The following is a 16,651-nucleotide window of genomic DNA, read 5'->3' on the forward strand; positions in this document are numbered from 1 at the left end:
ATTATTCAACTTCAGCATGTACACAATTAATAGTGACCCTGGTTTATTGACAGCTGTGACTGAGCCCCCCCTCTCCCCCCAATAACAAATTCCTTCACATCAGCGCATTCCGTCACCATATTGCAGTCCTGGAGCCGCACACTAATCCATTGTAGCAGGTATGTGCCCAGTGACAAATGCTGCTTAATTAGATGTATTCTGTGCTGTCAGCACATGCCTGCCCAGCAGGGACGCACATTCTGGTAACTGACAGTCTGGCTCCTGTACGGACAGCGCAAACACAAGTTAGGTGTCAGAAATAGCACGGGAATCTGGCCTTACAATGGCCAGTCTTGTTCCCCACTGAGAACATGTGTTAAAGTGTGTCACCGGCATACGACACACAGCAAAGTAAACACAAGCTGCTGTCTCTCTTTCCAGGAATCTCTGTTGATATTGTTGCACTTGTTGGTTAAACGCACAGTGAATACGTCTCCGCTCCTTAATAATAGCCGTGTGTCACTGATAGTCTGGGGGCATATTGATAGATGCTGGAAATCACCCATAGATACAGTACTGATGGAAATGGAACTAGAATGGTGAATAAAACAAAAAATGGGTGAAAAAAAATCACATATGCTCTCCTGACCGCCGGGGGTACAACTGCATTGCCTCTGTAATGCACCGATATTTGCAATCTCGAAAACCCTACCGTCCAGGACTGGCCACACATTTACTACCCTCAACCTTGATTTTTGTACATGTAAAAAAGTTGGTATCCATTTGATTAGGACCGTTCCAAATTTGTTGTGTTTTAACTAGATGTCTAGATGTCACAGCACTGAGGTCATGGGTTCGATCCCCACCATGGCCCTAACTGTGCGGAGTTTGTATGTTCTCCCCATGCTTGGTTTTCTCCGGGTACTCCGGTTTCATCCCACAATCCAAAAATATATTGGTAGGTTAATTAGCTTCCAACAAAGATTAACCCTAGAATGTCTGTGTGTGCGTGTACATGTGGTAGGGAATATAGATTGTACGCTCCACTGGGGCAGCGACTGATGTGAATTTTCAACTATTCTCTGTAGAGCGCTGCGGAATATGTATGCGCTATATAAGAAACTGTTAATAAATAATAATAACTGATAAATGGGTTTGGCTGTATCTGCCTTCTTTAGTCAATGTCGGCTGATAAGTCTGTAGGATGAGCTATATATAACATTCTTGGCATTCCGGGACCTGAAGCGCTGATCACAGAAGTTGTATAACTTGTCCATCAGATTGCCCCTTTAATAAAATAAACTCTTAACCGATTCTTTATACAGCATATTAACTTATGGTTCTTCCACAAACTTTTCTAATACTAACTTGGTCAATTATTTATTTTCCCTGCTCCCCATACTTAGGGGTAAATTTACTAAGATGGGCTATTCTATTGAAGATGGGCTGTTGCTCGTAGCAACTAATGAGATTCTATCTCTTATCTTCTAGAAGGTAAGATTCTGATTGGTTGCCCATAGCAACATCACGTCTTCATTACCAATCCCATCTTTTTCATAAATTACCCCTTAAGACACAAAAACACTGATTTTGTTCAATGACCAGGAATTTGCAGTTTTAAAGACACAGGGTTTACACCGGCTACAAGCTGAAGATCTTAAACGTTGTGCGATACTCACGCGCGCCTTGCAGGCAGTAATTAGTAGCAGCAATTAAACAAATAAAATAAAAACCAAAAGGACGGTTATATTGCACGTTGTAAGGGGATCATTGTTCCCCCTACACAGCTGGCCTGGGCCATTAGTACACCTTCCTGGTAATTCTGTCTTTGTCACCTGAGAACAGCCTACCTTGAAATATGAGCACGTGTTGTAAAAGAACAAATAGTACACGGGGATCAGCAAGCCGTCCGCGGCTAACAGGGCACAATAAACAATGCTGCTTTTTATTCTCCCGCAGTGATGAAAATGCACGCAAAGATCTGAAGATATTACCGGCGCTCCCTACCAGAACTCTGCAAGAACACCCCTCCATTACCTATTGGTAGGTCTACAAGCTGCACTTAAATACAGTTTGATTCTTATTTGGAGAAAAGTGGTATATAAAACATTATTATTATTCTTCATGACTGTTATCATTTCTCAGGCATATGTATTCATAGGTTCTGTGCTTACTGACCTACAACCGCCTGACGTGCAGTGACAGCCACTTGTGCTGTAGTTGAAACTTGAAATATATTTAAGACGTAAGCATTAGAGTTTGATTAAATTTTGTTGTTGTTGTGTTTTTATAGTGAAGATCGGGTTATCGAACATTGTAGGAAATTGAAAGGCGTCACAAGAGGACAAGCTATTGTCCGGTAAGCGTGTTACATAATGTTCCTGTGAACCCCTTGCTGCTGGTTGGCTATTAATTGCGATTTCCATTTGGTTTCATTGGCCAAAACAGCATCTGGGCTAATAGGATCACGCTCGTGCAAAATAAAGAGCCATGTGTACTATGCTTTGAAAAGTGATAAAGTACCAACCGATCAGCTCCTTACTGCCATGTTACAGGCGGTGTGAATAATGACAGTTAGGAGCTGTTTGGTTGGTACTTTGGGCCTGATTCAGACCAGGCATGCGGCCAAACGGGAAAGAAATCATACAATGGTCGCACACCATCAAATGATCCCCCCCCCCTTCGGTAATAAAAGTCAGTCTAGATTAATGTTTATTACGGCCGCTATCCACCGAATTCGGCCTGCATTCTCAGGGGAATAGCCAGCGTTTTTATGGGGACGTTCCCCTGCTGCCCGCCCCCAGCCCTGCCTTCCCAGGAGCCATTTCTTTCTGGGGTTAATGCATGTGCATAATCGCGCTAGCGCATACCCAGAATGTCTGGGACGAATTTGGACCCAAACGCATGGGTGTGAATCAGCCCCTTTATCACTCTCCCATTTATCACTTTTTAAGGCTTAGTAGTGCATCTGGCCCAAAGTGACAACCAATCCACTTCTTTTGTTTTACAGACTGATTGTTTGGTGCTTTCTTTACTTGATCTCTCTCCAAAGAGTCGTACATTTGCCCGTATGACTGTTTTCTACCAGTGTAACTGTTACGTTAGGATAGTTCTAGTTCTGGCTGAAACTTTGTTTTTATTTTCAAGACCGGACCACCCCGGTAGACAGTATGCAACCCTCTCTCCAGGGCCCTATTTTGAACTTTCTTTTTCTGGTAATCACCACTGTCTCCAGCGTTGGTGATCATTATTATTTTTTTTAATTAAAGGTTGGGCTTAAACATGTGTTTAATGATATGTTCATCCTTTTTTGTGAAAAATTGAAATATACTGCTTTAAAGTGCACCTGTTACACACAATGGAGGTGGCCATTTTGTGGACTGAACCAATATTTGAAAAACATCCATAATCTACCTCAGGTGTCAGCAGTTCTCCAGGCTACAAAATGGCCGCCTCAACTGTGAATGCAGTAAAAACATCCGGTGCTGCGTATGCTGTAATTATATCTAGTATTTGATGACATTTTACTCACGGTATCATCCTATCTCCTGCAGGTACATGAAAATAGTGGAAGCGCTGCCCACATATGGCGTTCATTACTACAAAGTAAAGGTAGGTAATGGTCTATAATCCCATCCATGAAATTGTTATTTTCTGGTTCAGAGATTTTATTACTAGGTTAGAAAAACTCTTTATAGATAGAAGAAGAAAGAGAAAGACCAGCCGCATCCAGTTTTTTTGATCTCTTATTAAGATATTCTGCTACCGTATGAAAGACCTGGATGTTTTTTTATTGCTTTCATTTCCTTTGTGCTGTTTGGACGGCGGAGAATTGACCTGAATTCCTTGTTACTGGTCTGGAGTCAGAACGGGTGTCTCTTCTACATGTGGGCCACCACCGCCTTACATACTGTAACTCTCTACAGTTTTATTTACCTCAGGACTCTAGAGGTTAAAGGAGCCACCACCTAAACAAATCTGTAAACTGTAACAATATTTATGTGAGCACAGCAACAGCCCACCCATTCTCTAACAAGCAGGGACTATACTGAGGTAGCCATATGGCTGGATGAATTCACCCATTCATTAACAACTGAGGCAGACAATGCCCTTCCTCTAAAATATATCGGACACGTCCTAGGAAAAGCACAAGTTTTATGTTCGGGTGATATTTCTGGAAACTATTATAACAGTATTACAATGTGGGCTGCTGGGAATACACTTGCAGATGCACTAAGATTCAAAATTAATAAAAGGTAGAGTGATAAACAACCAACCAATCAGCTCCTGCCTGACCTTTTTCAAACAGAGTCTGTGACATGGCAGGTAGGAGCTGTTTGGCCGGCTGTTTATCACTCCTCATTGTATCACTTTTGAAGCTTAGTGCACCTGACCCTGAGAGTGATGTGTAGCCAGTTGATCCGGTGGGTGGTGGAACCGTGCATCGGCAAGTGCCGAAGCAGGGGGGCGGTGAAGGAGAATGACATGCTACCGAATGTCTTCCGGTTGTCCCTGCAGAAGAACTGACCAGAAGACATGGCAGACAGCTACACAAGCATATAAATCAGGAATACACGCTGCTTTATGTGCCCGATTTGCTCAGAAATTACATATTGGGGCAATATCGGCATAGCTTGTACCCAGCCTGCAAAACCGTTAACCCTTAGTTCTGCAGTGATGCTGATTATTTTAATTCTTTATTTAAACAAAATAAATCAAAATGTGTGTTAGACCTGTGATAAAATAAAAGACATTTGCTTTATATCATAATCAGTATTACCGAGAGTGCAAAGTGTGATCCTGGTGCTCACGTTGCCTCCTGTTTCTCCAAGTGAGAATAATTTAGGGATTTTATCAGCTTCGCAGCCAGATGTTTTGGATGAACTTATGTTCCCTTTGTATTTTCGCATTCTACAGTTTGTACTTGGCTCTATCGGTGATTTTATCTTATAGAGGCCAGAAAGCAGTGAAAGCTGTGCAGCCCAATCTGCACCTTGCACCGGGCTTTGCACCACTGGGGGAAGGGCCTGTAGCAGTATTTATATAACATCGCAGACTCTGTACTAGAAGATAAGAGCTAGTTTTGCAGAACAGGATTATATGAATGAGCTGGCGGAGGGTGCATTTAGAGACATTCTTTCTGTGTCCGCCAGCGCAGTGGATCTGGCAGTTACCGGCTCTGTGTGAGAGGCGCTCACTAGGCTTACCAGTGCTCCAGCATCTGCCAGCGCACCCGACCCTGTGGACGGCGGCAGCTTTACTCATTACTTTACACTACACTGACTACGCCGCCTTACTACGACTACGCTGGCTGACGCTGACTGCGTAGCTGTGACTGTGCCAACTACATTTTAATTTATGCAAACGTATTCCATGTAATTGTTTTGTTACTTTTATACAATATACAGTATAACTACTAGTAAGCCCACTTGCAGCAAAAGCTTCAAAAGCTAGTCTGCTACCTTCTGTGTCTGTGCATGTGTGAGAAAGAGATGTAGTTTCACTCTCTACCAGGAGATGGCAGTGTTTCGGAGACTCACGGACCCTAGACATATATATAGATGATTACAGCTATTAAGCTGCCCATACACGGAGCCGTTCGCCGGCATCTGTTCTGTACTATGCGATGCGCGCTCCCGCGCATCACATAGTACGGTACAAAAAGTATGTGCTGCACATACTTTTTGTACTAGGTACACATCGGATCGGATCGCAGTGCATGCACACTGCATGCACTAGGGATGCGATCCGATCCGATGTGTGCTGTTTAAGTCCTAAACGGATCCGTTAAACGGACCGTGTATGGGCAGCTTAAGGGTGATGACAGAGCTTCTCTTTTTACTGAACATTTGAAGTTATCTCTGTCCCAGAGTTAATGAAGAGCTTCTTAAGTTTTATATTATAATAAGTTTTAGAAAGCGATCCTAAGGGAGATCCCCCTGTATACGTAGTTAGAGATGCGAGTTGAAGGCATCCAGACCTCTGCGGATGAGTCAGTGCCGGGCACACACCGGCCGTACCAGCTCTTTAAACAAGCCAGGAATTTCTATCCTGTAACTAACCACAGTGTCTGTTCTTCTGTCAGGACAAGCAGGGAATCCCCTGGTGGCTGGGAATCAGCTTCAAAGGAATCGGACAGTACGACATACAAGACAAGATTAAACCCAGAAAGGTATGGTCTGTTTTGTACATTTTATTAAATATACAGTTATGCAACATTTCACTAATGCTCAACCCACTGTATGGAAATGAGGCACGTGTTGTTCTTCTGCCTTTATATTGGTTCGGGGATCCTTCATGCAACTTTTTACAGAGTCATTTAATGTTTCTGACTTCCCTCAGTGCTCCTGGCTGTCTACTCTGTATCATCAGGCACAGACAATCATTTTGACTGCAGTAGATCCAACAAAAGCTTGGACACGATTGTATCCAGTACAGAGAGAACAGAGAAGCTGTATTCTAGCCTGAAAAATAAATAAACATTGGTACTCTTTACCTAGAAGGGCGCCCATCGTGGCCATCTCGGGCATTGAATGCACTAAAAAATCGGGTGCGATGCGACCGACGCGATGCCCGCGATTTCCCATAGGGAACAATGTTAAATGTCTCAATTGACCCGATTTTCCTGTTCAATGCCTCAATTGACCCGATTTTTCCATAGGATACAATGATAAATGTGCCACAGAGGCCAAATAGGCACCCTGAAGTGTGAAATGGGCACCCCAATTGTTAACGCCACCCCACGATGAACGTCAACCCGAAGCGTGGCGAGCGCAGCGAGCCCGCGAGGGGCGTCGGTACGCGTCCTACGACCTTTTCATATCCCCACTATCCACGTCGGTGTGGAGTTGAGAATAGAAAGTGTGTCGAGCGCAGCGAGCCACCGAGCCCGAAGCGTGGCGATCGGACGCGGATACCTTCACAGGTATCCGCGTCCCCTTGCAGGCTTCACAGCTGTCCGCGTCCCCTCGCGGGGCTCGCTGCGCTCGCCACACTTTCTATTCTCAACTCCACGCCGACGTGGATAGTGGGGGTATGAAAAGGTCGTAGGACGCGTACCACCGCCCCTCGCGGGCTCGCTGTGCTCGCCACGCTTCGGGTTCATGTTGATCGTGGGGTGGCGTTAACATTTGTGGGGGCCATTTCACACTTCAGGGTGCCTATTTGGCCTCTGTGGGCCATTTAACATTGTTTCCTATGGAAAAATCGGGTCAATTGAGGCATTGAACAGGAAAATCGGGTCAATTGAGACATTTAACATTGTTCCCTATGGGAAATCGCGGGCGTCGCATCGCACCCGATTTTTTTAGTGCATTCAATACCCGCGATGCCCGCGATTTTTTACTAACGATGCCCACGATCAAAATCGTGGGCGCCGTTCTAAGTAAAGAGTACCTAAACATTTATTAGGAGACTTGACTGAAAAGCACAGACTGTAAAGCGGTGGGGTTAGTAAAAGTTGCATGAGGACATGTCCAGCTCAGATCTGAATCATTGACTACTGCTATGATATTCCGTACGGGGGGGCATCTTCTGATGAGATGATCTAATATGCATAGACTGTAAGCTCTTCAGAACAGTTACATCTGTCTAGCTGTCTTATAAATTCTTATCAGTGTCCTTGTATAGGCATTTGGAACAGGGGCATAGATATAGGGGTCCTCATATAGGGGTAATATGGTGTCTTTGGATAAGGGTTCCTCATGCACCCTTAATTTTGGAAAACTGGCATTCTGGAAGGAGTTTATGCTTCTGGATCGTGTACTACTTCTCACCACCAGTTTTTACTTTCACTTTGAGCTGTGACAGTTTTCAGCCAAAATACTCTCCACTCCTACCCCCAACTCCTACCTTTACAGATTGGTGTCCCTGCAAAAATTGCTTTCACTTTCTGCTATGACATATTTTAACACACAAAGGAGTAATTTGGTCCATCAAGTGGTCAGTGTCGGTACTTCACCTCATAGAGGTGAGGCGTAGTTAGCCATATATATATATATATATATATATGAGATAGAAGGGAGTTCAGAGTGCGCCTCAAATTACAATCACAAATAATACTTCAATGAGTTACAATAAAATGTTTTTAAAAAAACAACTTTTATTCAAAAGTGTATTCTGCACGATGTCGGTAGTCCAACGCGTTTCGTCAAAAACTTGACTTCCTCAGGGGCATTATAGCAGATTTGTACAGACAGATTTCACACGAAAGCAAATTTCGTGGATAGGATTCTTGCAATTAAGGGACCAGATTTCCCAAATGAAGAATCAACTCGCAATCCCCTGATGATCAGGTATAGCAATAAATACTGGCTGTTCAGTGTATTCCAAGTCAGGTGAGTTGGTTTTAGGGGGAATTGATTACTCCAAGTTTCCACAAAACAGGGTAACAGGAAAATCAGGCAAGCAGGAGCTAAACCGGATGTGGATACCAGGATTCCAAAGTGCTGAATCTGAAGTGATTCAGCACTTTGGAATCCTGGTATCCACATCCGGTTTAGCTCCTGCTTGCCTGATTTTCCTGTTACCCTGTTTTGTGGAAACTTGGGGTAATCAATTCCCCCTAAAACCAACTCACCTGACTTGGAATACACTGAACAGCCAGTATTTATCGCTATACCTGATCATCAGGGGATTGCGAGTTGATTCTTCATTTGGGAAATCTGGTCCCTTAATTGCAAGAATCCTATCCACGAAATTTGCTTTCGTGTGAAATCTGTCTGTACAAATCTGCTATAATGCCCCTGAGGAAGTCAAGTTTTTGACGAAACGCGTTGGACTACCGACATCTTGCAGAAGACACTTTTGAATAAAAGTTGTTTTTTTAAAAACATTTTATTGTAACTCATTGAAGTATTATTTGTGATTGTAATTTGAGGCGCACTCTGAACTCCCTTCTATCTCATTTCTATTACTTTGGTTCCTGTCTAACAGAGGATCCCTCAGAGTTGCTGCCACTAGCAAACGTTAGCGCGGTCTGGGTACCTTTTTCTTTAATATATATATATATATATAGACAAAGGCTCATGTCAGACCCATGGAGAAGTACTGTAGGCCACGCGATGTGCTGCAGATTTCCTCATTATATTATGGCCTCTCAGATATTCTGTTCTGTTTTATAAATAGAAACGTGATTTCCGTCAGACAATAATTCCGGATCTATCCTTCAGCTCCGCAGTACAACGCTTACCCATGTTGCTAGAATGTAGCCTACAATAAAATGGCATTACTTATTATACGATATGGTGTTTTGGCTCTCAACACATAGGCAATTACTGTCCTGTGAGTCATTTCTCTTGCATTCAAAGTATTTTCAGCAGGTGTGATAGTTCAGTGTTTGAGCTGGATTACCATTTAAAGTGAGCACATTTTTGTTCACCGCTTTTGAAACGGCTGCTGGACAGCGGCATGAGCATGAGGACCAATCAGATGTCTTAATGTCAGTGATTGCAGCTTTTGATTGGTCCCCACCCTCACACACCCCTCTTCGCAGGTTAAAAGAATACACCTATAATACATGGGCTATTGATGACCCCCAGTGTAAATCTATGCTATCCAGCTGTGAGGTAGGGTTAGTAGATTGCATATTGGGGAAATAGTACAGTGGCGTCAGTAGTGTGTTGTTCAGCACGGTGCTTAAGTCAATGAAACAATGAAACCAACTAATTTGATTTGTTTGATGATCTCCCTCCAGTAAATCTGTACTTTTTTCAGTAGCACTTTCATCAATCCCCCCCCCCCCCACTAAAGATGTCAGGATCACTGGTCCGTAGTTCCAGTCTTGCTAGTCCCAATCTTTGCACCTGATCTTCCCTACAATACTGGGGCTACACCGGATTGGTCCAGTTAATGTCACAACCAAAGCCCATTTATAATTATGTCGATGATTTTCTACAGCATTGGTTCCCAACTCTGGTCTTCAAATACCCCCAAAAGTGCACGTTTTCCAGGTAGACCGGCAGAGGGTTCCAGACGGCTGACAGACAATAGGTAGACACCAAAAGTTAGACATGCATTAGTTACCTATGGTTAAAAATCACACATGCAGTAGTTAGACACTGACAAAAGTTAGACATGCATTAGTTAGACATGGATAAGAGTCTATGCCAGTGGTTCCCAAACTGTGTGCCGTGGCTCCCTGGGGTGCCTCAGGATACATGCAGGGGTGCCCTGGGTTGGTGGTCCAGGACCAACTCAAATTATTAATGGTTAATTATTTATGAGCAAAACCAGTGCTGTTGGCTTCCAATCATAAAATGTGTACAAACAGAAGCAAATCCTGCCCTTTACCACATAACTGACCCTAGGAATCATATATAAACCCAATCTAATTAATTTTGTTTTGGCATAGGGGTGCCGTGAAAAAAATCTGATACTCTAGGGTACCGTGATTCAAAAAAGATTGGGAACCCCTGGTCTATGCATTGGTTGGACATGCATTAGTTAGACATTGACAAAAGTCAGACATGCATTAGTTAGTCAAACAAGGAGCTACAATGTAGCTATATGGGCACTGACAGTGGATGCTTTGTAAAGCTGCTACCACTGGGACTGAGTGGGTCCCAAAAAATGGAGAAAGAACAAAGAAAAAAGGTAGCGCTTAAACCAATGAGGATTTACAATAAAAAATTGACATTTATTGGTACACATACATATTATAACACTTTAAAAATATGAAATAAAAACAATTTCTAAGTTCACTGCCCACCAAGCCACTGGTGTCAATGGGTTTTTCGGGGGAAGAAAAAAACAAAAATGGGGATCCGCTCCTATTTATGCCGCCAGATGGTATAGCGGGGGACCATTGGTATAGCAGGGAGTCTTGAACTTCCCTTATCCATAGAAATAATTAGATGGAGTATAGTTACCAGTTCAGTCCTTTTGGTAAGTAGCTTTGGGAGATCTTTAATCCTTTTTTGGATAGCGTGTTTGCTGTGTCATCCCTTGATGCTGGAACATGAAGAAGGACCGAATGTAGCACTGTAGAACGATTGTCTGGTCCACTGGTGGAGGCGGCTGGTTGGATCCCAACAAATAAATAAAGTGCAAATGCGTGTAGTGGCAGTTGGGGGCAGGAGAATCGGGCAGCTCTTGACGCGTTTCGCTGTCACACAAGGACAGCTTTTTCAAAGGTAATGCATTAGTTAGTCACTGACAAAAGTTAGACATGCGTTAGTTAGACATGTCTAACTTTTGACAATGTCTAACTAATGCATGTCTGACTTTTGACAATGTCTAACTAATGCATTTCTGACTTTTGTCAATGTCTAACTAATGCATGTTTGATTTTTGTCTAACTAATGCATGTCTAACTTTTGTCAGTGTCTAACTAATGCATGTCTAACTTTTGTTGTCGAACTAGTAACTGTCTGACTAGAGATTGTCTCTGATCTATACCAGTTGCTGTTCTCACCCTTCCACTTTTGTGTATAAAACAAGATATATTTTACTTTCCTTTTCTTGTCTTCCTCGGCCTTTTAACATGTTTTTTTTTCTACTTTTTCCTCTTTCTGCTAAACCAGAACTACTACTTTACTGTCATTCTTCTCACTTTGCTAATATCTCCTAAAGGCAATCGTCTTTACTTTTACAGCGTTTCTATCATTTCCTTTGTGCTTTCTGTTTAACCTAACACAATCCTTTAGAACTGAACCCGTCTCCATCTCGCACCTTACACCTGCTCTCCATCCGAATGCCTCCCCTCTGCCGGGCATCTCTATACTCTATAACAGGTTATTGTGATAGATGTGTCACCTCTGTCACTGGAACCTAAGGTCACCGTCACACCTCCCTCCGATACTCTGGGGGAAATTTACAAAGCTTCTAAAAGAAAAGAAAAAGGGGGTGATGTTGCTGATAGCAACCAATCAGATTCCATCTATCATTTTCTAGGATGCAGCAGAGAAACGATAGACAGAATCACCTATGTTCAATTTTAAAATATAGAGAGGTTGGGTTTAGTGCCGCGCTCTGTCACTAAGATTCTAACAATGGTTTGTTAAAATGAATGGGTGTTTTGGTACTTATGTATTATCTGGGCTCCCATGTTAAATGAACCCCATTTTTTCATACCCCTACTATCCAACGACGCATGGAGTTGATTTTATATAGTGTGGCGAGCGCAGCGAGCCACCGTGCCCGAAGCGTGGCGAGCGCAGCGAGCCCCGCGAGGGGACACGGTCTCATAAAAAAAACGGGAGCCCAGATATTACATAAGTACCGGTGTTTTTATTAATGTATAAAACAAAACAAAAACAAAACAAAACCAAAATATGTGCAACAGGACACTTCAGGACTTCAATTTTAAAAGCTTTGTCACATTTACCCCGCTGTCTACACTTGGAAGGAGTTCGGAATGGCTGCTTCTTACTGAGTGTACTCCCTCACTTAGCTGAGAGACGCGCCTGCAAGGGACAGCGGAGCCGATTCAGGCCTGCTTGTTGAGCATCGATATTGGCCCCTATGTCAATGGTGGCATGTGCAGACCCCCAAACGAGCGTCTTCGGTGATATTTTATTTCGGCGGGGCGCTCGCTGCCTGACACCCGGCTTTTCATGTGCAAAGAAAACCGGTGGGCGGGCCCCATGGACACACTGGGGAGGGGGGGCATGGAACGCAATCGTTAATCATTAATCTGCTCAAATATACACAGCCTAGCGAGCAGGTCTGAATGAGGCCCAGCGACTGTTGTACTGAAGAGACGCCCTTGCCTGTTTTAACATTTGTTGGGTCATTATGCTATTTGTTAGAATAGAGCAAATGACACCCTCAGCCCCCCCTCCGGGTTACCTCTGTAAGCCCTTTAATGATGTCCTCCCTAATTATAGTCCGGGGCTGCCTCTGGCAGAACAGCCCAGGTATATAGTATCAGGATATGTGACGGGATCTATGCAATTTGGCGTCTCACTTGTGTCACGGACATTTGGCAGAGATCAAGGCAATGGACAGGATCTGTCCTGCTGTGATTAGCGCAAATGCCAAAGGCAAATCTTTTTAGGTATCAAGATGTCCTGTCACCTGTACATAGTGGGGTAGCCCGGTATACAGCCTGTCACCTGTACATAGTGGGGTAGCCCGGTATACAGCCCGTCACCTGTACATAGTGGGGTAGCCCGGTATACAGCCTGTCACCTGTACATAGTGGGGTAGCCCGGTATACAGCCTGTCACCTGTACATAGTGGGGTAACCTGGTATACAGCCTGTCACCTGTACGTAGTGGGGTAGCCCGGTATACAGCCTGTCACCTGTACATAGTGGGGTAGCCCGGCATACAGCCTGTCACCTGTACATAGTGGGGTAGCCCGGCATACAGCCTGTCACCTGTACATAGTGGGGTAACCTGGTATACAGCCTGTCACCTGTACATAGTGGGGTAACCTGGTATACAGCCTGTCACCTGTACATAGTGGGGTAGCCCGGTACACAGCCGAATCACCTGTACATAGTGACGTAGCCCGGTATACAGCCCATCATCTGTACATAGTGAGGTAGCCCGGCATACAGCCTGTCACCTGTACGTAGTGGGGTATCCTGGTATACAGCCTGTCACCTGTACGTAGTGGGGTAGCCCGGTATACAGCCTGTCACCTGTACAAAGTGGGGTAGCCCGGCATACAGCCCGTCACCTGTACATAGTGGGCCTGTCACCTGTACGTAGTGGGCCTGTCACCTGTACGTAGTGGGGTAGCCCGATATACAGCCTGTCACCTGTACATAGTGACATAGTGGGGTAGCCCGGTATACAGCCTGTCACCTGTACAAAGTGGGGTAGCCCGGCATACAGCCTGTCACCTGTACATAGTGGGGTAGCCCGGCATACAGCCTGTCACCTGTACGTAGTGGGGTAGTCCGGTATACAGCCTGTCACCTGTACGTAGTGGGGTAGCCAGGTATACAGCCTGTCACCTGTACATAGTGGGGTAACCTAGTATACAGCCTGTCACCTGTACATAGTGGGGTAGCCCGGTACACAGCCGAATCACCTGTACATAGTGAGGTAGCCCGGTATACAGCCTGTCACCTGTACATAGTGGGGTAGCCCGGCATACAGCCTGTCACCTGTACATAGTGGGGTAGCCTGGCATACAGCCTGTCACCTGTACATAGTGGGGTAACCTGGTATACAGCCTGTCACCTGTACATAGTGGGGTAGCCCGGTACACAGCCGAATCACCTGTACATAGTGAGGTAGCCCGGTATACAGCCCATCACCTGTACATAGTGAGGTAGCCCGGCATACAGCCTGTCACCTGTACGTAGTGGGGTATCCTGGTATACAGTCTGTCACCTGTACGTAGTGGGGTAGCCCGGTATACAGCCTGTCACCTGTACAAAGTGGGGTAGCCCGGCATACAGCCCGTCACCTGTACATAGTGGGCCTGTCACCTGTACGTAGTGGGCCTGTCACCTGTACGTAGTGGGGTAGCCCTGTATACAGCCTGTCACCTGTACATAGTGACATAGTGGGGTAGCCCGGTATACAGCCTGTCACCTGTACAAAGTGGGGTAGCCCGGCATACAGCCTGTCACCTGTACATAGTGGGGTAGCCCGGCATACAGCCTGTCACCTGTACGTAGTGGGGTAGTCCAGTATACAGCCTGTCACCTGTACATAGTGGGGTAGCCAGGTATACAGCCTGTCACCTGTACATAGTGGGGTAGCCCGGTATACAGCCCGTCACCTGTACATAGTGGGGTAGCCCGGCATACAGCCTGTCACCTGTACATAGTGGGGTAGCCCGGCATACAGCCTGTCACCTGTACATAGTGGGGTAGCCCAGTATATAGCCCGTCACCTGTACATAGTGGGGTAGCCCGGTATACAGCCCGTCACCTGTACATAGTGGGGTAGGCCGGCATACAGCCTGTCACCTGTACATAGTGGGGTAGCCCGGCATACAGCCCGTCACCTGTACATAGTAGGGTAGCCCAGCATACAGCCTGTCACCTGTACATAGTAGGGTAGCCCAGCATACAGCCTGTCACCTGTACGTAGTGGAGTAGCCCGGTATACAGCCGGTCACCTGTACATAGTGGGGTAGCCCGGTATACAGCCGGTCACCTGTACATAGTGGGGTAGCCCGGTATACAGCCCGTCACCTGTATGTAGTAGGGTAGCCCGGTATACAGCCTGTCACCTGTACATAGTGGGGTAGCCCGGTATACATCCTGTCACCTGTACGTAGTGGGGTAGCCCGGCATACAGCCTGTCACCTGTACATAGTGGGGTAGCCCGGCATACAGCCCGTCACCTGTACATAGTGGGGTAGCCCGGCATACTGCCTGTCACCTGTACGTAGTGGGGTAGCCCGGCATACTGCCTGTCACCTGTACGTAGTGGGGTAGCCCGGCATACAGCCCGTCACCTGTACGTAGTGGGGTAGCCCGGTATACAGCCCGTCACCTGTACATAGTGGGGTAGCCCGGTATACAGCCTGTCACCTGTACTTAGTAGGGTAGCCCGGTATACAGCATGTCACCTGTACATAGTGGGGTAGCCCGGTATACAGCCTGTCACCTGTACATAGTGGGGTAGCCCGGTATACAGCCCGTCAACTGTACGTAGTGGGGTAGCCCGGCATACAGCCTGTCACCTGTACATAATGGGTAGCCCAGTATACAGCCTGTCACCTGTACATAGTAGGGTAGCCCAGCATACAGCCCGTCACCTGTACGTAGTGGGTAGCCCGGCATACAGCCCGTCACCTGTACATAGTGGGGTAGCCCGGTATACAGCCCGTCACCTGTACATAATGGGTAGCCCGGTATACAGCCCGTCACCTGTACATAGTGGGGTAGCCCGGTATACAGCCCGTCACCTGTACATAATGGGTAGCCCGGTATACAGCCCGTCACCTGTACATAGTGGGGTAGCCCGGTATACAGCCCGTCACCTGTACGTAGTGGGGTAGCCCGGTATACAGCCCGTCACCTGTACATAGTGGGGTAGCCCGGCATACAGCCTGTCACCTGTACATAGTGGGGTAGCCCGGCATACAGCCCGTCACCTGTACATAGTAGGGTAGCCCGGCATACAGCCTGTCACCTGTACATAGTAGGGTAGCCCAGCATACAGCCTGTCACCTGTACATAGTGGAGTAGCCCGGTATACAGCCGGTCACCTGTACATAGTGGGGTAGCCCGGTATACAGCCGGTCACCTGTACATAGTGGGGTAGCCCGGTATACAGCCCGTCACCTGTACGTAGTAGGGTAGCCCGGTATACAGCCTGTCACCTGTACATAGTGGGGTAGCCCGGTATACAGCCTGTCACCTGTACGTAGTGGGGTAGCCCGGCATACAGCCTGTCACCTGTACATAGTGGGGTAGCTCGGCATACAGCCCGTCACCTGTACATAGTGGGGTAGCCCGGCATACTGCCTGTCACCTGTACATAGTGGGGTAGCCCGGCATACTGCCTGTCACCTGTACGTAGTGGGGTAGCCCGGCATACAGCCCGTCACCTGTACGTAGTGGGGTAGCCCGGTATACAGCCCGTCACCTGTACGTAGTGGGGTAGCCCGGTATACAGCCCGTCACCTGTACGTAGTAGGGTTGCCCGGTATACAGCCTGTCACCTGTACATAGTGGGGTAGCCCGGTATACAGCCCGTCACCTGTACGTAGTGGGGTAGCCCGGCATACAGCCTGTCACCTGTACATAATGGGTAGC

The 16,651-nt window shown here is 46.2% G+C and overlaps 1 protein-coding gene across 4 annotated transcripts in view; it reads left to right on the top strand.

Moving 5' to 3' along the window:
* FRMD4B (FERM domain containing 4B) overlaps nucleotides 1–16,651 on the top strand; it is a 207,184-nt gene that overhangs the window by 157,179 nt on the left and 33,354 nt on the right. For all 4 annotated transcript variants that reach the window (XM_083156012.1, XM_083156011.1, XM_083156010.1 and 1 more), the window contains exons 8-11: nucleotides 1,939–2,022; nucleotides 2,273–2,338; nucleotides 3,534–3,591; nucleotides 6,065–6,151. In XM_083156012.1, coding sequence (XP_083012138.1) covers nucleotides 1,939–2,022; nucleotides 2,273–2,338; nucleotides 3,534–3,591; nucleotides 6,065–6,151 — 295 coding nt within the window. The remainder of the gene's footprint in view (nucleotides 1–1,938; nucleotides 2,023–2,272; nucleotides 2,339–3,533; nucleotides 3,592–6,064; nucleotides 6,152–16,651) is intronic.

Source organism: Crinia signifera, chromosome 8, assembly GCF_055691185.1.
Source record: "Crinia signifera chromosome 8, ASM5569118v1, whole genome shotgun sequence".
NCBI lineage: Eukaryota > Metazoa > Chordata > Amphibia > Anura > Myobatrachidae > Crinia > Crinia signifera.